This window comes from Grampus griseus, assembly GCF_964374135.1.
Source record: "Grampus griseus genome assembly, chromosome: 3".
Classification (NCBI taxonomy): Eukaryota; Metazoa; Chordata; class Mammalia; order Artiodactyla; family Delphinidae; genus Grampus; species Grampus griseus.
Window position 1 is genome coordinate 33429364 of NC_139019.1, and position 22724 is coordinate 33452087.

At 36.4% G+C, this 22724-nt stretch overlaps 1 protein-coding gene across 2 annotated transcripts in view; it reads right to left on the reverse strand.

Moving 5' to 3' along the window:
• Window positions 1–1017: 1017 nt before the first annotated feature.
• Window positions 1018–22724, reverse strand: part of TTC33 (tetratricopeptide repeat domain 33) — a 32117-nt gene continuing 10410 nt past the window's right edge. For both annotated transcript variants that reach the window (XM_082651146.1, XM_082651147.1), the window contains exons 3-5: window positions 8071–8152; window positions 6118–6249; window positions 1018–3185 (exon numbers count right to left, since the gene is read on the reverse strand). In XM_082651146.1, coding sequence (XP_082507272.1) covers window positions 2832–3185; window positions 6118–6249; window positions 8071–8152 — 568 coding nt within the window. In that variant the 3' untranslated portion in view covers window positions 1018–2831. The remainder of the gene's footprint in view (window positions 3186–6117; window positions 6250–8070; window positions 8153–22724) is intronic.

Genomic DNA, 22724 nt, shown 5'->3' on the forward strand with positions numbered 1-22724 from the left:
TGGATGACTAATAAGGACCTGCTGTATAAAAAAATAAATAAAATTAAATTAAAAAAAAAAAAAGTAGATCCAGGTTCTGTGATTTATACCTTGCATGACTTTTCAATGTTTAGCACATTTAAGATAAATACTCTATAATCTAAGAACCTGTTGTCGGGACTTCCCTGGCAGTCCAGTGGTTAAGACTCTGTGCTCCCACTGCAGGGGGTGCGGGTTCGACTCCTCGTCGGGGAACTAAAATCCCGCGGGCCACTGGTGCGGCCAAACAACAACAACAAAAAGAACCCGTTGTCTAGAGAATAATATATGATTCTCAAATCATCAGGCATGGTCTGGATGTGTAGTGTTCTGACTAATGAGTGTCTATGCCATACAATTTTCAAACAAGAATACTACAAACTATGTTCAATATAATGTTAGTGTTTAGTGCTGTTTCAGAAAGTATATTAAATATATTTGATTATATCTTTATCATGAACATCAATTGTTTTTCTCTCAGATTCAAAAGAATTTGCTATTATAGTTACCAAGCTTGGTAAAGATCTATCGGTATTCACATCCTTATAAAATAATGTATGCATTCTTCTCTTCACACACAGAAGAGTGTTAGCTAAGCATCTTTTGGGGCCTGAAGAAATGAGCTGCCTTCCTTCTGTATAATTCACTATTTCTTTCTCTCCTCCGTCTTGCATCTAAACCATCTTATGTCTTATCTCTGTGTAAGGAAGAGACAAACCTGGCCTACTGATGTCAATACAGAGGAAACGCTAGGTTCATAAACAGAATTTAGTGGCTACATGCACTCCATCCTGGGTCTTGCTTCTTTTGGGTTGAGATATAGACCTTACACCAAGAAGAGTCCTCAACTGAAAGCCATCTGTTCTACAGTATCAGAAGTAGTGACTTCTCACTTTCACGAAAGGAAAAGATTACAAAGAAGTTCTCCTCCTTTCTTAAAATCAGAAGAAAGTGAGGTTAAATAAAACCAATGCAAGTTCTTCATAGAAATAGCTAGCATTTACTGAGTACTTCATACACAAGACACCATACAAGGTGCCTTACATATTTTATTTTCACATAAGAAATGAATTAAATAAATCAATCTAATTTTTCAAAAGCTAACAACACAAAATAATAGGCAAACCTTTAAATGCAGAAAAAACCTATTTATTCACAAATTATACAATACACATCCATTACTCAAAACAACATACAAAATAGTAAGTGCTCACTTCTCTAGATACCCAACTATCTGCCCTTTGAGAATATACCTTATTAAACAAAATAAAATATAATTAATATTTGTTTTTTGGGTCTTTCTAAAACTAACTTCTTTAACCAGAGCTAACTTTCTGATACAACCTTAGGGAAAAAATATAATACTTTCCAAGGTAAGTGCTGGCTTCTCCAACTCTGAAAAAAAGAGGTAAGCATTCGACTAAAAGAAATGTTTTTAAATTATCTCAGAAAAATGTACAGTATTACATGTACATGCCCTCAGAGGGTAAGGTGAGATTCTTTAAAATAACTTACTTCCTCTCTAACAAGGATAAAATTAATTTTAAACCAATAATAGCTTCCTGAGTTTCAGAAGTAACAGTACACAGCAGTTCTACTGTACTAACATATATGTGGCATAAAAATAACAATTAATATTAGCAATGACAGTATTGACTTGTGGATGTGACTGTGGCCTTTCAATGAAATATATTCTGCAATATATCCTTTCTACTCATGGGACTGAACCATAAATCACATTTCATTTTCTATGTATGTTGTGCCTAAGGTATTCATTCATTGGCACTTCAATAAATCTCTACTTTTTTTTTCTCCAATTTTTAGAAAGGTATAATTTAGCTATTTAAAACTGTGATTGTTTCTCATTTCACTGAGTAGTTCCAGAAGAGTTAACTAGAAAAGGAATTCCAAACCATCAGCTGGAAAGTTATATCAAGAGATAAGTTATTTTCAAGGGTTTTAATCTTGTAAAAATAAGGAAAAGAAAATAACTGCTTTTGACTGGGACAACAGCAGTGCAATTTGTTATGATGTATCTATAAGAGCCATTCGTTTTAAAAAATGCACATCTTAAAAATGACTCACTTGGTACTAAGGACTACTCTATCTACTTTAATAATTTAAAAAATAAAACCATGATTCTGACATTTATCAGTATTTCACACATCTAACAAATACTGAAACTAGCAACTACCATTGTTATAAATAATTATAAAGTCAAAACAAAAGCACAAATCAGAATTAAGAGAAACTTCAGAAAATATTCAGAATGTACACATTTGCATGCATTTTCAGTCAAACTTTCAAGGATCCCACACATAACCAAATGACAACTTTGAATCAAAATGAATGTCAAAAACATTCAAGCTTTGTAACAGACTTACTCTAATGAAAGAAGAGAAAAAGAAGAGTGAACAGTAACAGCAGGGTATTTCTAGCAGGGCAAGAAGCCTACTTCCTTTATCATAAAAGCCAACAAGTCAATATTTTAATAACACTGGCCATCAAGTTATTCACTATTTGAGAATTTACTTTTCAAGTTGTATCTTTAAAATGCATTCACTTATATATTTGGATTAAATTAAGCTTATTAATCAAAAAACCACTGTACTCAGAATTTTAATCTTAAGAAGCTGAAATCATAGCTTATCAAAGCAGAGTCCAAACACTACACAATAATTCTTCCATTTAGTTTTCATATGCCTCATCTGAAAAACTTATTTTACAAACAGGAGTTTTGCCCTGTTTCTCTAAATGCCCCAACGGCTAAAATTTAGGTGGCAAAGATAGATTCAAATGATTCCTGCTAAGCTTTATCGGGCTTTGATAAAAACAGAGCCATCTGGTGGAGCAGCACCGTCTTCCTTCTCAGTCACAGTCTCTACAGTCCCAGAAGCCGACACAATAACCATTGTTTTATCTGCTGCAACTGTCTTCTGTTTTTCAGCAATAGCTGCACAAACAGCTACAATCTCCTCACTTTCAAAGTCATACTCAGGAATTGACTTTGGTGAGAAATGTGTTACCTCTGCTGGTGCTTCACTTTTTTTAATCCTCTGTGCTACCTTCTGCTGCTCCTGGAGCGTTCTTGCCCAAGAAAGGTCTTCTTTCCATATTTCAGGGTTCATTGGATAGATGTGAAGGGCTACTTGAAAACTTCGAATTGCCTAGGGAGGAGAAAAGGTCAAACTTTTTTTGTTTGCTTAGTTTTAAAAAAGGAGTGTATTTAATATAATCCACAATATCCATATCTCTCTCTCTCTTTTTCCTCAATGTATTAGAATGTAAAGATGGAAGTTAGAGCTGTTCTCTACCCACTAGATGATGGTTACAGTAAAAAAAAAAAAAAAAAAAAAAAGAGTCAAAGAGTGTAAAAGAAAGTGGCTGACAAATTGTTGATGAGGACTAAAAGTCTATTAAAACAGAGGTACTGATATTATGGCTGAAAACAAGGTAAATGCATTGTTCAGCTTCTGCAGATCAGCAAATATATAAATCTGGAGATTTCCTGGGCTAATCCATGATCAGAAAGGTACCAGGAATGCATATCTTTGAAGCCAAGAGTTTAGATCATAATAATGATAACACATCTTGAGTGTCACAGGAGACAAAGAAGGACGTTATATAATGATAAAAGTGTCAATTCACCAGAAAAATATAATGATTATAAATATATATGCACCCAACATCAGAACATTTAAGTATATAAACACTGACAGAACTGAAGGGAGAAATAGACAGCAATAAAGTATTAGTAGTGGATTCAACACTCCACTTTCAATAATGGATAGAACATTCAGACAGAAGATCAATAAGGAAACAGAAGATTTGAACAACACTATAGACCAAAGGGACCTAACAGATATATATAGAATGATTCATACAACAGCAGCAAAATACACATTATTCTCAAGAACACACAGAACATTTCCAGGATAGATCACATCTTAGGTCACAAAACAAGTCTTAAATTTAAGAAGACATACCAAGTATCTTTTCTGACTACAATGGAATAAAACTAGAAATCAACAGCAGAAGGAAACTGGAAAAACTTACAGATACATGGAAATAAAACAGCACACTCTTGAACAACCAGTGAGTCAAAGAAGAAATCAAAAGAGAAATTAAAACATATCTTGAGACGAAAATTAAAATGTAACATCCTGATACTATAGGATACAGCAAAAGCAAAACTAAGTGGAAGTTTATAATGATAAATGCCTATGTTAAAAAAAGAAAAGATCTCAAGGAAAAAAAACCTAACTTTATACCTCGAAGAATTAGAAAATGAAAAACAAACTAAGCCTATGAACATTTTCCAACATACACACCCAGCTCCGCATAAAAATCTAAATACTCATAGATGTATATACAACTATTGACTTTTAATTTACTGCCTGTTCTATTTATCTATGTATTTTCTTATGTTTTTGTCCATATGTATATGTAGAAAGAACTGTGAGATGTTAGAAATTTTAGCTTGTTTTCAATATATTTTTTACAGTATTCCCTTCATTATGACAATGAGTAAAGTTATTTTTTTAACCATTCTAGTATTTCAAAAGAACAGCTTAAGTTTACATAAAAATTACAAATTTAGATTTTTTTCAAGTAGAACCCTAAAACTGTATTAAATGGGGGAAAAACACTTTTAATTCCAAGAATTTCACAACATAAATGGAAAGAAATGTATCAAGCAGAAAAAATAACAATTTTAAAAAATTGAATAATTTTACTTTTATTGGTTTATTCAAAGTATCTCTGTTGTCTCACCTGCAGTTTATTTTCTTTCTTTATAGGACAATCTTTGCTAAACATTATGTCCTAGAGGTTTTTCCCATTACCATAGGTACTTATAAGCAAAACAGATAATGATCTGTAAGTTTTTAATAAAGGAGAAATGGGTAAAAAGTATCATAGAATAGACTTTTGTTTTGCTGTTAACCTGTTAGAAAACCAAATTCCTTGAGTTTCTTTTTCCAACTCTGATATGATTTAAGTCTTCAGATAAAAAAGAGGAAAGATGACTATGTTAAATGGCAAGGAAAGAAAACAACCTTTGGTTTAACTTGTTTCCATCACTGTGAATTTTATTTCAGATTATCAGTTTTAAGTTATTTTACTTTAAGCAATCCTTTTCTCATCAAAATTCCTTATGATTTGAGAATTTGACAAATATCTTCTTATTTAGAAATAATGATATATTTACAAGAGTACCAGAAAAATCTAAGTTATCTACAACTGACTAAAGCCATTATTAGTAATGTTAAATTCAGGATTTACCAATAATTTTAGCCTTTAAAGAAACTTCTTTGGTATTTTTTTGCTTGTTTTGTTTTTAACTGTAAAAAGCTAATAAAAGCATGAAAAATCTTAATTTTTGATGACAAAGAGCAAATGTGGCACCACTATATTAGATTTACAGAAGTCTTTTAGGAAATTAGCTGTCAGGTATATATAGTTCAGTCAAAAGAAAAACAAAAACAGGACAATGCTCACAGCCAACTCTGACCTACCAAGCCTACCTACAAGGTATAGTCCAGACAAGGTGAGAAATGCACCAAGTACCAGTTTAGAGTAAACTTTACACAATGAGTATTTCATTTTCATAAGCTTCTACCCTTCCCCATTTCTCCCCTCACTAAGCTTAGCAATTTTTCAGTCTGAATATTTATCACCATTACTCTCCCGTATTTCACTTTCTTCCTTCCTCAACATAATCTTTTAGTGGTTTTTGTCTCCATGGTGATACTAATACCACTTTATAATGTGGTAAATTTAATGATGCAAGGAACTAACCTAGAAGTTGTTTTATATTTAAATAAGGTTTACCAAATGCCTACATTTCATGTTAATATTTTTTTAATTCCCAGGATGTCAAATACCTGAAAAATATTCTGATCCTGATATAATTGATATCTGTAATGGAAAAAGATGTTTGGTAATAACTCATCTGTGTTTATGGGTTAATACCTTTAAAAGGTTATTTGCTATTTACTTTTTGTGTACACATGATAAATGACTATTTACTTTTTGGTTCAGCTGATGAAAAGCATGTCAAAATAAAATGTGATCACTGTAATAATCTGACTTACTTACCAAGACTATCTCTCCTAATCCAAGCTGAGCACGTCCCAAAGTTTGCCAAGATTCCCATGAATGTGGATTTCTCTGGACAGCCATTTCTGCAGCATGAACTGCTGGGAACGTTTCATGAAGAGACATTAGGACCTATAGCCAAAAAAGAAGAAACAAAACCCATCAGTAATATTCATAAATTAGCAAACTAAATACTAGCCAAAAAGAAAAAATGGATAATTGTATGTAAACAACTCTTTTCATTTTTAAAAATATATTTTTAGTCTGGAAAATGTAACATTTTAGTGGGTTTGACCCCCTTCTCTGCTCTTCAGGGTTAGAAATTATATTCTTCCTACTCCTGAAATAACTATGAAAAATATAAAGCATTCCCTTTTCAACTGATGAAACCTACTGTCCATCTGGTCAAAACCAGGTGGTCATATTCTGGCCATGGTGGCTCACAGCTATTTGAACCCCAATTCCCCTTCTATTTATTCTACTTACAATGTGTTTTTTTTAGGGAACTCCAGGTCCTGCCGTCAAACAAGGTAAATTTAAATTTGTTCAACTACCCATCCTATCCCTAGTGAACATCTTTCTGCTATAAAAATCATTTAAACACTCCACCAGCCTCCCCACAACTGGGTTCTTCAAATCACACACATCAGAAAAATCAGGGAGTTCCAGAACCCTCTACCTCAATTTATGGGAAAGGGCTGGCTTTTATCTATAATATTTTGCCCATCTGCATTTCACAAGATTTGTGACACCATCATTATCAGGTTCCAAATAAAACAACTCATTTCATATAGCTTGCCACAAATCCTATCTTTAATACATACATATTTAAGATTAAAAATTAAAGCCTTATCCAAATGAAGGTCCTCACAGCACTCCATTCAGTGGAAATAATTTATTTGGGTTTTTCCTGGATAAACTACCATCAAAGCTGAAAAAGGATGTGCCCTATGTTTGGGATCATCATCTGCAAGATATGCTAGGTGTGTGGATCAAGGCTGAACTGCAACCACTCCCTGCCAGAAGTATGGTTAATTCTCTGTTTGAGATTTTAAACATCTTTTGGATAATCTAATACAAGTGCTCAGACGTTTTCTTTATGAAATTTCTCACAAAGTATTAAAACTGTATTTTTAAGTACAAATGTTATTTTTATAATATTAATAAACTGAGTCTATTCTGACCTTTTGCTATGGACTAGGCCATTATTAGAGAAATAGCATCATCTAGAATCCAATCCATCCTCATTCTGAAGAGACTGAGTTATTGCTAAGTCCACTACAATTAATTTCCAAGGAAAGCTAACACATTTCATTCGTTTAAGAGATCACCAGTGACTTTTTAAAAGACATCCATCTGCTCATATCTTAAGCAGTTAGGTTGAAATGAAAGTTAGCTTCATTGTGAAGTGTTTTAAACAAACTTCTAATTTGATGCATGAGGAAGAGCCATAAATAATATGGTGACATATGTTTTTCCCAAATAAACTATATTTTAAAAAAAAGAAAATGGGGCTTCCCTGGTGGCGCAGTAGTTAAGAATCCGCCTGCGCAGGGGACATGGATTTGAGCCCTGGTCCGGGAAGATCCCACATGCCGCTGAGCAACTAAGCCCAACTTAGTTTTTTGCCGCAACTACTGAGCCTGCGCTCTAGAACCCGAGAGCCACAACTACTGAAGCCCGCACACCTAGAGCCTGTGCTCCGCTACAAGAAAAGCCACTGCAATGAGAAGCCTATGCACTGCAACGAAGAGTAGCCCCGCTCGCCGCAACTAGAGGAAGCCCGTGCAAAGCAATGAAGACCCAATGCAGCCAAAAGTAAATAAATTAAATAAATAAATTTACAAAAAAAAAGAAAGAAAATGGGAGGAAATGCTCTTTTGGTTCATCACCGCTCACCAGACATAGTGAGTGCAATTTCACAATGAAAGGGAAATTCTTCATAATTATTACCTGTGATTTCATCTCATACAGGGTAGCATCATTTGGGGTTAACTGTAGTGCTTCATCCCACTTCTGAATCGCCTCTCGGTATCTATGGTTGTTAAAGTTACATTAATATTATATTTTCAGTATGTCTTTGAGAGTACATGACCAAATTTAAAAATCAGAAAATAAGGAATAATTGTTTACCAAGAAATATCTCTATTCAAGAACTGATAATGGTGATGTTACAAAAGCAGGAAAATTTAAGACATGAAGGGAAAGGACAGCAAAAGAGAAAAAAGCAAAACCTAAATAAAAAAGATTTCCGAAATTTTTCAAGATTTTATTTTCTGGCCTAAGAAATCACCACCAGAATTTCTTTTTTTCACCAACCTCAATGTCTGCATGTGCTGTCATTCATTTCAGATGTATTACAAAGGATTTCTCTCAAGAACTTATAATTTAATTACAACCCTTGGCTCTACTGCAGCAATCTAGCTGACAGAGATGACAATTTAAGATGTTGCCAGGTCATTCTGTAAAGATTCTTCAGTTTTAAGATTTTTTGTCTATAAGCTCCAAGAACACAGGGACCATGTCTTAGTTATCACTATCAATAAATGGTAAGCTTATAAGATATGGGTCACATGAACGAAAAACAGTACGAAGACAGTGATTTCCACTATCATCTTTTCAGTGATGTTCTCCCAGTCACAACTCTCTTCTGAGCTAACATCTCTACCTAGATTCCCTATAGACACCTCAAACTGAATACGCCCCAAACTGATCTTAGCATACTCCATGCCAAATCTGCAGAAGCTCAGTAGCACTTTTTTTTTTTAATAAAATTAAGGAATGACTAAGTCCTGCATATCATCCAAAGCAGTCACCTTCACAGCATCCTTCCCAAGCAGTTAACTCATGTATACCTGATTATTTCTAGGAGGACAAAGTTCAAATTACTAGAATATTCTTCATTATAATGAGCTGAAACTTTCTATCCTGTACCTTCCCCTCAATGCTACTCATTCTCTTTTCTAGAGCTAAACAGAAAATATATAATCCACCAGTTTTCATTCCTGGCTACATAGAGATGATCTAGGGAGGTTTGTGCGGGGAAAAAAATACACGTGCATGCACACACACACACGCATACACACACACATATATGCTGGTCCCTGTCTCAGATCAATGAAAACAAATTCTCGGAGTAGGGCCCAGGCATCTGTATTTTTTTAAAGTTCCCCAAGTTATGCTAATAAAAACCAGAGTTCAGAACCACTGATAAGATCTCTATTGGGATATTAAGCCCTATCATGTACTGTCTTCTCTTAAATCTCTTCTTGCTACCCTTCCTTTCCTCTATGTATTCTAGTGTATAATTTCCTACCTTCTATGTGAAGATCCAAACCAAACATAACAACCAAAATGTGGGCTCACCTGCACTGATTATTATTTAAGCAGGGAGCAGAAAACTAAAGAAATAAAGGCAGAATCTGGTAGAAAATACAAAGCTGAAAACCATAAAAAAGTACATTCTCTATCTCTGCTTCCACCTTGCTACAGCACTCCTTTACTAGTAAATAATACAAATGGCAATACCATTTCCAGGGTCCTGTGCCACCATGGCACACGGCAAAAGGGCGGCAGCTATCTTAGAATAATTTTGCCACACTGCCAACTCCATGGCTAGCAGCAGGGGTGAAGGTGGACAGCACACAAGTGCACTGTTACAGAAAGCCTGCCTTAACTGCCACATGGGTTGTAGCAATGGCTACTGTTATTCTGTAGCAGCAGGCTAAGGTATCAATATAACAGTAAGCTGAAGATTCACCCCACAATGGCTGGCAGTCTTTGTTTCTAGACAAACCACATCTGAATACACAGAAATGATTATCAGAACCACTGTTAATATCTTCTTCCCTAACAGGGGTCCCCGCTGAGCCCCGAGGAGGTATTTGCTTGAAGACTGTTTAACTCTGGGTGAAAGACTACTCGAATTTTAGGAACTACCAATGATCTGAAGACAGAGAGACCATTATTCACCTCATTTTTATGATGTGCTACCATGATGCTGTATGTTTTCCCGTCTCTGCCTGCAACAGACCTATTCTTAGGACACAAATCAAATCTTTAAGAGCTTCACCAAGTGAAAATTACTTCTCTATCAAGGATTTTGCCAAACTCAAGCACCTGTGTAGAGCCAGGGTCCCCCAAGTGGGAAGTAATAGTGGAGACATGCCGTCTCACTGGCCGCTGTCCTTCAATGCTCCTCCTTCCGTCTCACTCAGAGATCCCTTTGCAGTGCTCCATGCATTGCTCTGCTTTCCACGGGCCCTGGCACTTCTGTGCAGAGTCAGGCTATACCCACTAGCCTGGCCTGCACAGGCCTGAGTGGTTGGCACACAATTCTCCACACAAACTGTGCTTAGCACGTGGTATACACACGCTGGCTAAACCACTGTGTCCCACTGTTACTTTCTAGTTACCCTGAATGGGAACCTGAGGCTCACAATTATTTTTAAATAATTGTCATGTCAGTGTTAGCTTAGACCCACCAAATGCACTTCAAAGTAAGACATTTAAGTATCTTTTCAGGTACCATTAAAATTCTTTATTTATGAATTCCAATTATTCTATTAAAATACCATCAACTCTACAGAATTAATTAACTAGCTCCTTCTGTAGCATCACCACCTATCAGGTCACACTGCTTGGATTCATATACTAATGCCTAAAGGAGCCCATTCTTAGTCTTTCCTTTCCCAGCCCCTTTAGATAAAGCAGCTTCCTTTAAGCCAAAAGTCCCTCTAAAAAAGGATGGAGAGAAAAGATACAAGGACTTCACCTGGTATTGCACTTAGCAAAAAAAAAAAACACACAGAGAAGGAAAGAGAAAGTCTGAACTTTACTGGCAGACTCTTAAACAGGGATAAAAACCACAGCTTGCAGAGAGGAGGAAAAGGGAAGGAGGAGGAAGACAGGGCCTGCAGATTCCAATGGACCTCTTCCTTCCTTGATCTGCACATGTACATCTTTTAAGGCAGCTAAGACAGCATATCTGTGCTGGCAACTATAAATTGCACTGGTGGCTTATATTGGTATTCAGTATTTTTTTGAACAAAAAATATTCTTAAATCAGGTCTTCCTTATATTCTTTACCTGAGTAAATGATACCTGTTTTGATATAAAAAATTTTTCCCTGGGTATACAAATAGAGAAGAACCAGAAAACAGAGGAAAGTGGGCGTGGGTATGTGCACACGTGTGTGCACACGCACACACACATACACACACATACAGAAATTAAAGACACAATTTCACCACCCAAAGATCATAACCATAGTTAATATACTTAACATTTTATTGTATACCCTTCCAGTATATTTTAATATAACGTATATAACACACACACAAAACGTCTTCTCAAGTCCTGAAATCATCAAATTCTTCCCTCTACAGCATAATACTTAAAGACTGATTACTACCGTTCCAAATGGATCCTCCCTTGTTAGATATTAAAAGTAACACTTTGGTACAAACTTCCAGTTATAAGATGAATAAGTTCTAGAGACACAATGCACAGCATGGTGTGGTGACTCTAGTTAACAGTACTGTATCACATACTTGGAAGTTGCTAAGACAGTAGATCTTAAGTGTTCTCACCAAATACAAACAAAGTAATTTTATGAGGTGATGGATGTGTTAACTAACCTTATTGTGGGAATCATTCTGAAATATATACATGTTCAAATCATCACCTTGTAAACCTTAAACTTACACAGTGTTATATATCAATTATATCTCAATAAATCTGGAAAAAAGTTACACTTTGGCCATTACAATTCTCTTTTGGAAGAAAGTGTGCCACGAATAATAATTATTAAAGAAGAAAAAATGTATTTTGGAGGTCAAACAGAATACACGTATTATATTTGATGTAAAACTGACTGGAAATGAGATCACCTTAGAAGGAAGGTTGTATAACTCAAGAAATCACTCACATTGATTTCTTTTAATTAAGAAAAAAAGCCACTGAGGGAAAAATAAGTATTATATTTACTCGTCTATACAACTCCCCTTCAGATTTTCTATTAATATGCCAGACGTACAAGGGACAGTTCCAGGTTAGTTTAGTTATCAGAATTAGCAATCTCTAAACTAATCAAGAATTCAAATGACACTAGTACTTTTTAAGTATAAGAAGATTATATCTAAAATACAAACCATATTCAGGTTGTTTAATCCTCTGAAACTAGTCTAGGTGTTTAACAATTAGAATTATAATTTTAAAATTTTGGCCTTATAGAAAAAAGGGGAAATCCTTATAGTGAAAAACAAATACAGCAGCAGCCTCTCATATGTTCTCTCCTCAATCTAGTACGCAGGTGCATGCACGCACACACAAACATACACTTAAAAGCTCTGCTTCAAATGAACAACTACTTTTTTTTTTTTTTTTTTTGCGGTACGCGGGCCTCTCACTGCTGTGGCCTCTCCCGTTGCGGAGCACAGGCTCCGGACGTGAACAACTACTTTTAAACTACTGTAAACAATAAGAGGACATGTACAGGAACCCTACTTTCAAAACCTTTGTAAGGGACAAAAAACTTTTTTCCTTCAACAACTTAAACATAAAAATAAACCTCTAAACAAATGCTGATGAAGGAAAGTTCTTAACAGGGGAAGAAAACAGCTAATAAATGCAGAAGAAATATTAGAATTTTAAAAATCATCACTTATGAAATAATGGATCTAGATGGATCTAAATGATGACCATCAGTGGATGCTAAAACCATTAGGGAAAAGATTGATGCAGAACTGTACAATGGAAGATAAGGCTGATATTCCCCTGAATGCTGTAACTGACCTTAGCATCACTAAAGGGACACCCAGATATTATATATATCATGATGTGATGCAACAGAAAGTAAACAACACCATGAATATTCTAGCAAAAAAAAAATTGAACTTCAATTGAAGCTGCCTGACTTAACTTCCAGTTTACATAAAATACAAGAGATGGAGAGAAAAAAAATTAAATGATCCAGAGGGAAAAAATCAGGCAAATCCAGAGTGTGAGCCAGTCTACTAAGCAATTTGCCTAGTTAATTCAAAAAGTCAATGCCATGGGAAAAACTTTTAAAGGTGAGAGAATTGTTCTAATGTTCTAAATAAGGGTCCACAAACTTTTTTCTGTAAAGGGCCAAATCGTAAATACTTTAGGCTTTGGAGACAAGACAGTCTCTGTTCCAACTACCTGACTCTGCTGCTCTAGTGTGAAAGCAACCACAGACAACACAAATGAGTGGTGCTGTGTGCCAACAAAACTTTATTTAGAAAAACAGATGGCATACAAAGTTTGATCCACTAACTGTATATAGTCTCAGACCCAGCTCTAAATTGAAAGAGACTAAAAACACCTAACAACCAGTAACGACGTATGAGTCTTGATTGGATCTTCAGCCAAAAAATCAGCTATAAAAAACATTTTATGGACAACTGCAAAACTAAATACATATGAGATACTAACAAATATTAGGAAATTATTGTTGTCTTACATGCTAGTTATATTATGGTTATTTTGGAAATGTCCTTATTGATAGAAAATTCATATAGAAGTTTTCAGGGATAAGCTTTCATGATGTCTGCAACTTATTATCAAATGGTTCATAAAACATATACAGAGAAAGCAAATATGGCAAGATAACAATGCTGAATCTAGGTGGTGGGTAAACAGATGCTCACTGTAATTTTCAACTCTTTTGTATGTTTCAAAATTTTCACAATAAAAAGTTAGAAAACAGTTTTTAATGGAAAGTTATAAGCATGTCCCCTATCTTTCTACATACACACATGCACACAATCACTAAAAGCCAAGTTTGCTGCTTGATAACAATATACTCAAAAACAAAAAGGGAAAAAAAGTAAACTATGTTTTTTTAAATGCACATCCAGTTTGATCTAGCAATTCCATTTCTATAAATCTTTCTTGGACTAAACTGTATGTGTGCACACTTATATCTTTGAAAGGATACCCACTATATCATTTGGAAAAATTAAAGATGAAAACGTTCTTTTTCAAAAGAGGTAAGGTTAAATACATTTTAGAACATCATATAATGAAATACAAGTATCCCTTCATATCCAAATCTTTCTGGTTCCTGATTTCAGATAGTTAAGAGTCTGGATAGTAAGAGACCTAGGACACAGCCATTAAAAAAAAAAAAAAAAGGACTTTCCCTATGGCACAGTGGTTGAGAATCTGCCTGCCAATGCAGGGGACACAGGTTTGATCCCTGGTCCGGGAAGATCCCACATGCCGCGGAGCAACTAAGCCCGTGCACCACAACTACTGAGCCTGCACTCTACAGCCCGTGCGCCACAACTACTGAAGCCCACGCACCCTAGAGCCCGCGTGCCCCAACTACTGAGCCCACGCACTGCAACTACTGAAGCCCACGCACTCCAGGGCCCATGTGCCACAACTACTGAACCTGCATGCTGCAACTACTGAAGCCTGCGTGCCTAGAGCCCGTGCTCTGCAACAAGAGAAGCCACCGCAATGAGAAGCCCGCGCACGGCAACAAAGAGTAGCCCCCGCTCGCCACAGCTAGAGAAAGCCCATGTGCAGCAACGAAGACCCAACACAGCCACAAAAAAAAAAAAAAAAAAAAGATCTCTAAGATGTATTAAGTTAAAAAGACAAGGGAGAGAATGGTATATATATATATATTATATTTAGAATGCTACCATTAATGATGTTTTAAAAGATCTATAGACCTACATGCTTATAAATATAAAGATTATCTTGGCAGGATATCAAGAAACTGGTAACTGTGGCTGCCTCTGGGAAAGTGAAATAATAGGCTAGGGGACAGGAGTAAGGGTAAGACTCTTCACTGTGTATCCTTTGTTATTACTGCGTTTGCTTTTTAAAAATCATGAGTATATTTCATTGCCTTTTTCTTTTCAGTAAAAATTTTAAGAATAAATTAAACAAACCATGGATCTGGGAAAGATCACTTAAGAAGAGAGTAGATAAGAAAGAGAAAAGATACCAGGCTGAAGTCTTCAAAATGTGGAGATCAAGCAAAGAAGGAAGGACCAGCAAAGATGACTGAGAAGCAGAGAAAGAATGGAAGGAGAAAATTCAGGAGTGTGTGTGATTTTATAGAAACCAAGAGAGAAGGCTGTCATGGAGAGAGTGACGAGTTGTACTGAATACTTCAGAAAGCTCTAATGTCATGCAGGTCATTGGTGACACTGACCAAAACAGTATTGTTGGAATGGAAGCCAGACTGAATAGTGAAGTGGAAGTAAAAAAGTAGGGACAATGAATGACTCACTTGGGAGGTTTTTCTGTGAATAGCAAATAGAGAAATGAGAAGATTACGCATATAAGAATATAAGATCACGAGGTGATTTACAGGGACTTCCCTGGTGGAACAGTGGTTAAGAATCCACCTGCCAATGCAGGGGACCTGGGTTCGAGCCCTGGTCCGGGAAGATCCCACATGCCACGGAGCAACTAAGCCCGTGCGCCACAACTACTGAGCCTGTGCTCTAAAGCCCGTGAGCCACAACTACTGAGCCCACGTGCCACAACTACTGAAACCTGTGCACCTAGAGCCAGTGCTCTGCAACAAGAGAAGCCACCGCAATGAGAAGCCTGAGCCACAACGAAGAGCAGCCCCCGCTCGCCACAACTAGAGAAAGCCCGCACGCAGAGACGAAGACCCAACACAGCCAAAAATAAATAAATTTATTAAAAAAAAATAAAGAGGTGATTGACATATCTCAGACACAATGTGTTTAAACTGAACTCACCATCATCTCCTACTCCAAATTTACTCTACCCGTATATCCCTGACTTAAAGAACTGCACCACCGAGGCATTAAGAAAATCCTGAAGCCATTTATTCTTGACTATACTTTTCCCTGCTCTAGGTCACATTAGTCTTCAATTCTCTAATTCAATTCCTTTAATCCACTGTCACTGCTACTAGTGTAGGTCCTCAGCCTTCCAGGATGGTCAAAAATTCAATAAACCAGTCTTCCTGAGAACAGTCTTGCCTGACTCCAATCCATTTTCTACTCTATCTCAGAAAAATATTTCCAAAACATAGTTTTGATGAGTTCACCTACTGATAAAAATATTTCAATAGCTCCGGTTACCTTCAACACACTCAAGTTCAGGCCTCTTAAATTTCACTAGACATCCAATAGACACGTCTCGGCTCCAAATCCCCTTTCTCCTCTAGACGCTCCTTTCACTGACGTTGTGCATTATGCTTCTTCCAGTTCTACTGTTTTTTTGGGGGTTTTTTGTTTTGCGGTATGCGGGCCTCTCACTGCTGTGGCCTCTCCCGTTGCGGAGCACAGGCCCCGGACGCGCAGGCTCAGCGGCCATGGCTCACGGGGCCAGCCGCTCCGCGGCACGTGGGATCTTCCCGGACCGGGGCACGAACCCGTGTCCCCTGCATCGGCAGGCGGACTCTCAACCACTGCGCCACCAGGGAAGCCCCTGAACTATTTTTGATACTCCAAAGGGAGAGATTTTCTCTGGCCTCTTCTTGGCTTTGCACATGCAGATTCCTACGACTGGAACATTGTTCTGCCCCTTCTTCAGCTAATTTCCATTTACCTTTTATGACTGTTCTGATGCTATCTCCTCCAAAAAATCTGGTAAAACACGCTTTAATTCTTTCATTCCCCCATTCAGTTAAACGCCCTCCTTTTATATCATCCAAGGAACTCTCTAAAACTGTACTCTTTACTCCATATCAAAACAGCTTCCCTCTTTGTGTTGTCCCCCAAAAGATGCTTATCTAATATTTTCTTTGTGGCATCAATGCCTAACAAAAGCACTAAATAAATGTTCAGTGAGTAAAAATAGATACAAGACATTAATATACTAAGTTAATTTGAGTGAGGGGAGAAGAATATGAAACAACAAATGACAAATGATGTTGAACATAATTTTATCTCTGCTGAATCCCACTGCTAGATTTTATGCAGCTTTAAAGTAAATTTTAATTACTTGTCCTGATTATTTAAATTCTTGACAAAAGAAAAGTTGCATACATGAAAACACTGCTAAACTCAAAATCTTTATTTTAGATATAACTGATTCCCATTCCCAGTAGTTTTGTTCTATAAAGTCACCATAAAGATTGAATTAATGAATACTGAATCATTGGTTCTAAGGTTAAGTTCCAGCAAGCCTCTCGTCACATTTTTATCAACTGATTAACATATAACCCCGTTTTATGTCCATTTCTGTTTAAAGACATCTTTAATGTACATTGCTGATTCACTAACACTAAACTCGTGGCCAGCGGCGCTGTAACTCAGGCCTGGATGAAGCTTACCTAACACACGTATTTTCTCCATATGGCACATCACAGCCTTCTTGGGCTTAACAACACTAGACAGTACTTCTGCACTACTTTTTTTGCTGTTTAAAAAGCCCCCCCCCCAACTTGGGGGCCTTTTTAAACAGCAAAATCATCAAGAAAAGGCAAAAAAAAAGGGGAAAACATAACACTAACTAGACCACAGACAGTACGCTTGCTTTCAGTATGAGAGGTAAAACACAAAGGCAGAGGGAGCATTGCCTTGTTTGACTCAGCTGGGAACTCAGATGGGAAAGCACCATGAGTACTGATTTTGGTGTTGCAAATAAATTGTACTGAGTAAGTGAACTCACAAATCCAAAATCCATGAATGAGGACTGACTGTATTTAAGAACAAATGTTAGAGCATTTTTGTCAATGTCAAATAAATTGTAACTAAACATATTGATCACCACTTTCCACTAATATCATGATAGACTTCTATCATACAATTTTATGTGCTCATGTGGGAATACCAAAACAAATTTAAAAGCTATTCCTATACAGCTACATTTCAGTAAATCAGCAGCTAATATATGATTCATCATTTTATTTCCTTACTAAAAACTATATCGTCAGGAACATTAAAGGGGACTTCCCTAGTGGTCCAGTGGTAAAGAATCCACCTTACAATGCAGGGGACGCAGGTTCGATCCCTGGTCAGGGAACTAGGATTCCACATGCTGCAGGGCAACTAAGCCCACGTGCCACAACTACTGAGCTTGCACCCCTCAATTAGAGCCCACGTGCCGCAAACTACAGAGCCCACACGCCCTGGAACCTGCATGTCACAATTACAGAGCCCAGGCACCCTGGAGCCCACACACCACAACTACAGAGAAGCACCACAATGAAAAGCCCCCACACCGCAACGAAAGATGCTGCATGCCTCAACGAAGATCCCGCATGCTGCAACTAAGACCTGACGCAGCCAAAAATAAATAAATATAAATAAATAAATAAATAAATAAATCTTTTTAAAAATTTTAAAAAAGAACATTAAAGTTTTCACCTTATTTTATATTGTGTTTTCTAATATTTATAAACATTGTTTCCCCAAAATGTTTAACGACAGAAATAACTTTTCTGGCTTAGTTTAGATTTTGTTATTGTAAGTTCAGTATATAATATTTGAAATTAAAGTTTAGTTTGGTTCCTTGATTTTGTGGGAGCTTTCATAGAGAAATTATAATGATGTTGAAATCTGTTGAGATTTGACTGAAAATCATGCGATTTCCAATGTAGGTAGATCAGGTTCCAAGTTTTAGACAACGGTCAATTCCCTGAATTAAACCAAAAAAAAAAAAATCCTCCATAAATTACTTTGAGTTTTTCTGTCTAGAATTTAGAATAACATTCTGAAGAAAGCAAGGAGAAAATAATGTGCAGTACCATATAATGATCATTCATTGTAAGGAACTTAACTTCTCGCAACTTCAGTTAGGCTCAGAAAGGAAGAAAAAAGAAGCAAAAACAATGAAAGAAAAAAATATACTACCTAATTGCATACTCTCTCAAGACAGTCATATTGAAGGAAAGGGGATGTGAAACAGGAAGAAGTATTGAAATGATGCTCAGACTGGAGTCCCAGTATGTTTTTACTAGGCAATAGCAAGAGACACGATATAAATATACTTTATTTTATACTAAACTGCTCTGAATTTTAGTCACTATCACTTATTGAAATTATGTGGACACAGGATTAGGTTAAGTCATAAAGTCTACTTTCAGTAATAATTTAAACAATTTACTTACACAAAAGAACAAACATGTCTTTAAAAGTTTCTAATTTATTATAGACAAGAACAAACAATTTAAGGCAGATCAATTCACTCTGGAAACAGTAGGAAGGTCCTCTGAAATTACATGGAAGTGCACACACACTGAATAAAGGTCATTTTCCAAAGCAAATTGAAACAACAATGCCAACGTCTAACTAGTACAGAACGTTTCTTAGTTGTTACTATATTGAAAGCAATTACCCTGTTCTACTCCTTGCTACACTAGGCAATGAGAATTTTCTGAAAAATTTCTAAAAAGTCATCATTTTAATATCCCAATTTTTACTTTAGATACAAAAATCATCTGAAATATTTTACCACCTATATTACTTATTCGTTTAGCATACACATACATGTCACAAAATAAAATTCACCAGAAATTAATTCTAGTATAATTTGGATTAAATAAAAACATTTACAAATAAATCAGTAGTTCCCTTATTTTAATGATAAATATAAAATCACAATAAAGGCAAAACAATAAGTAGAACTCCCTTCGCCTGGATGAACTCAATCATTTGTCTTCTTGCTTCCTTGGAGAAGCCTTCTGTGACCCCTTATCTAAATCACTCTGGCTCATGGTACCCGGTTACTTATCTTTGTAAAACTGTTTGAAACTTTATATTTATCTCTGTGCTTATTTAAACTAAAAGCTCTATGTAGACAGTGCAATAGGTACTTTGCTCCCCAAAGTATATGCAGCTGTATCAGCTAACACAGGACGAACTGGGACAGTATGGGAGGGCCCTGACTGGAAAATAGCCGCCACTGCCTAATCCAAAATTTGAAATTCCACAATTAGAAGTGTAGTCTTAAGAGTCCTAATGCATTGCAGCATATGTGGAGAATCTAGCAATAAAAATAAAGCACACTTTCGTCCTAAGAAAGATACATTATTTGAGAAATGAGAATTAATCCTAGTGATCACTGAAGAATTTTTAGTCCATAAGATAAATGTAAAAATCCTAAATAAAGGATTAGCAATTAAATCCAGCAACTTGCTAAAGTACAAAATCTACATGACCATGTAGGGTACGCCTCAGAAAAACATTAGAAAAGGTTTCATACGTAATAGATAATGGAGAAAAAAAAGTATATGACACTCAACAATGCTTACTATAATTTAATACCCAATTTTGATTATTTATAGCTATCATCTATAATGTTTTTAACAAAATATATATACAATATTAAAGAAATTTAGTTCCCTGGTGCTATTATCCACTAAGTATTAATGGTATTACCTCTAAAAGCATTAACTGTGTCACCTAAAAAAACGTGTTTGTACTTCTTAGGCATATTACAGGTGATTATAAGCTGGTCTCTAAATAATATTTCCAAATGTTATTATAGACACAACATGAAAAACTTTGGAAGTATGTTATGTTCTACCTTCTTTCTCTGGAAAATTCAATTGTTGCTTCATAATAATCTTTATACTCATAATTTTCTAATTAATAGCATAGTAGTAAATTCCACAGGATTCAACAGTAGCAAGTCTATGTCTCCCAGTCTTAGTCTATCTGTCCAGTCTTTCTTCTCCTCACCACTCCTTTGCTTCACTTAGCTGCATCTTTGCCCCGTCTCTACCTACACATCACTCCTTTGTTCGTGTGGGTTCCTCAGTGAACAAACATGTGCACATTTAGGTTCCTGTTCCCCCGCTTCTCACCTAGTCAAAGGCTCTCTCTCCTCTAAGACCAAGTGAAAATCCCCTTTTCCCATGAAGACCATGAGTACCACTTAACTGACCACACAGTCACACTTATATTTCTAAAGTAATTTATGTTTTACAAAGCACTTTCCATACAATTACTTAACATATAATTATTTTCGTAAAAAGTTAATTCACTTAGTGCTCACAAAAAGTCCTATAAGATTGGCATTACTTGTTTTCATTTTACTGATGGAAGAAACAAAAGTAGAGAGCAACTACAGGACTAGTCCAAAGGCACATGGTACTAAGCCTACACAAACCAGGATTTGAAGCTAGCTCTTATAACTACCTGACCAATGCTTTCTCTAACTACCCCAATATTGTTTTCGTTTAATTTTTCTCTAATTCTTCCATGTATTTCTATCTTCTCTTTACTAATGAGTTCAGGGACCAAAGGGTGGATTTGCTTGTATTCTCTACAATACCCAGAACATGACCGGGCACATAGAAGGTGCTAATATCACAGATTCTACCTATCTCATTTGTCCTACCTTCTCCAAGAGAAGTCTTGGAAAGCAGCAGAGAGAAGCATGGAAGACATGAAAAGAGGACAGAAGCTAGCATGCTTACAATACATTAAAAAAAAAAAAAGATGGAAAGACGTAAAAACAAATTATACCCTAAGACAAAAGTAGCAAACACCTTAATTCTTACTTTGTTTCATCTCACCATTCCACGTACAGATATTACAAGAAATTCCCAAGACCAGGGGAATAGCAACGTGGGTAGAAAGAATCAAGAGATTAGAATTATAGGTACCTTAAGACCCTGGGGTGTCTAAGGTTTCAGGCATCGTTGTGTCTTTTGAGGAAGGGCCTAAAGCCAAGGTCAGCATAGTAATAGTCCATACAGTGAATATTTTAGGCTTTGTGGGCCATATTGTCTCTGACACAACTACTCAATTCTGTTGTAGCACAAAATCAGCCGCAAACAAAAGGCCATGTTTGTGTCCCAGTAAAACTTTATTTATAAAAATAGACTAAGGTTTGCCAACACCTACTCTACTTGGGCCAACCACTGTTAAACTGCCACATTTGTCAAATGCCCTTTTTTCTTTCAGTCCTATTTTCTGCCTAACTCAACCAGGGGCAGTTAGCACCCCATGGAGGGCATGTATGGCAATTTATAGAGGACTTTTCAGTTGTCAAAGACTTGGAGGCACTAGTGGCAGGGGGTCAGGGATGTTAACATCCTGCAAGGCAAAAGGCAATCCTGCACAAGACACTGTCCTGCCCAAGATGCCAAGAGCATTATTCCTGAGAATCAGGCCGGCTCATCCACACACTGCCACAAAGCTGCTTACGCACCTAAGTTTAAGTTGTCCCAAAGTACAAAATAAACCAAGAAGTTCAAGATGACACTGACCATCCCTAGTTCTGTTTTCTCTTTTCATTAGGCAGGCATGCAAACATGCCCACACGTACAAACACACATGTGCAAACCTGTGCAAATACACAGATCTGAGGCAAAAAGAAAAATGTCCTCTTCCTGTTGCACTGTTTTGGTTTTGAAAACATAGCCACTGCTGTTAGCAGAGACACTGCCAAATGAAACGTGCTTTGTTCACCAAGGCATACAAAGGTTTAAAGGAACAAGTGAGCTGCTTTCCACTGGCTAAAGAGAAGCAAGAACTGGTGGGCATTTACTTCACTACTGTCGGCTTGGTGAATTCCCTCTCCTCCCTCATTTCTCATTTCCTCTTTGATTTACTTCTCCTGGCCTACAAATAAAAGGTAGCACCATCTAGTTCCTCCACTTTTGGATCACAGTAAACTTGGCACCTAAT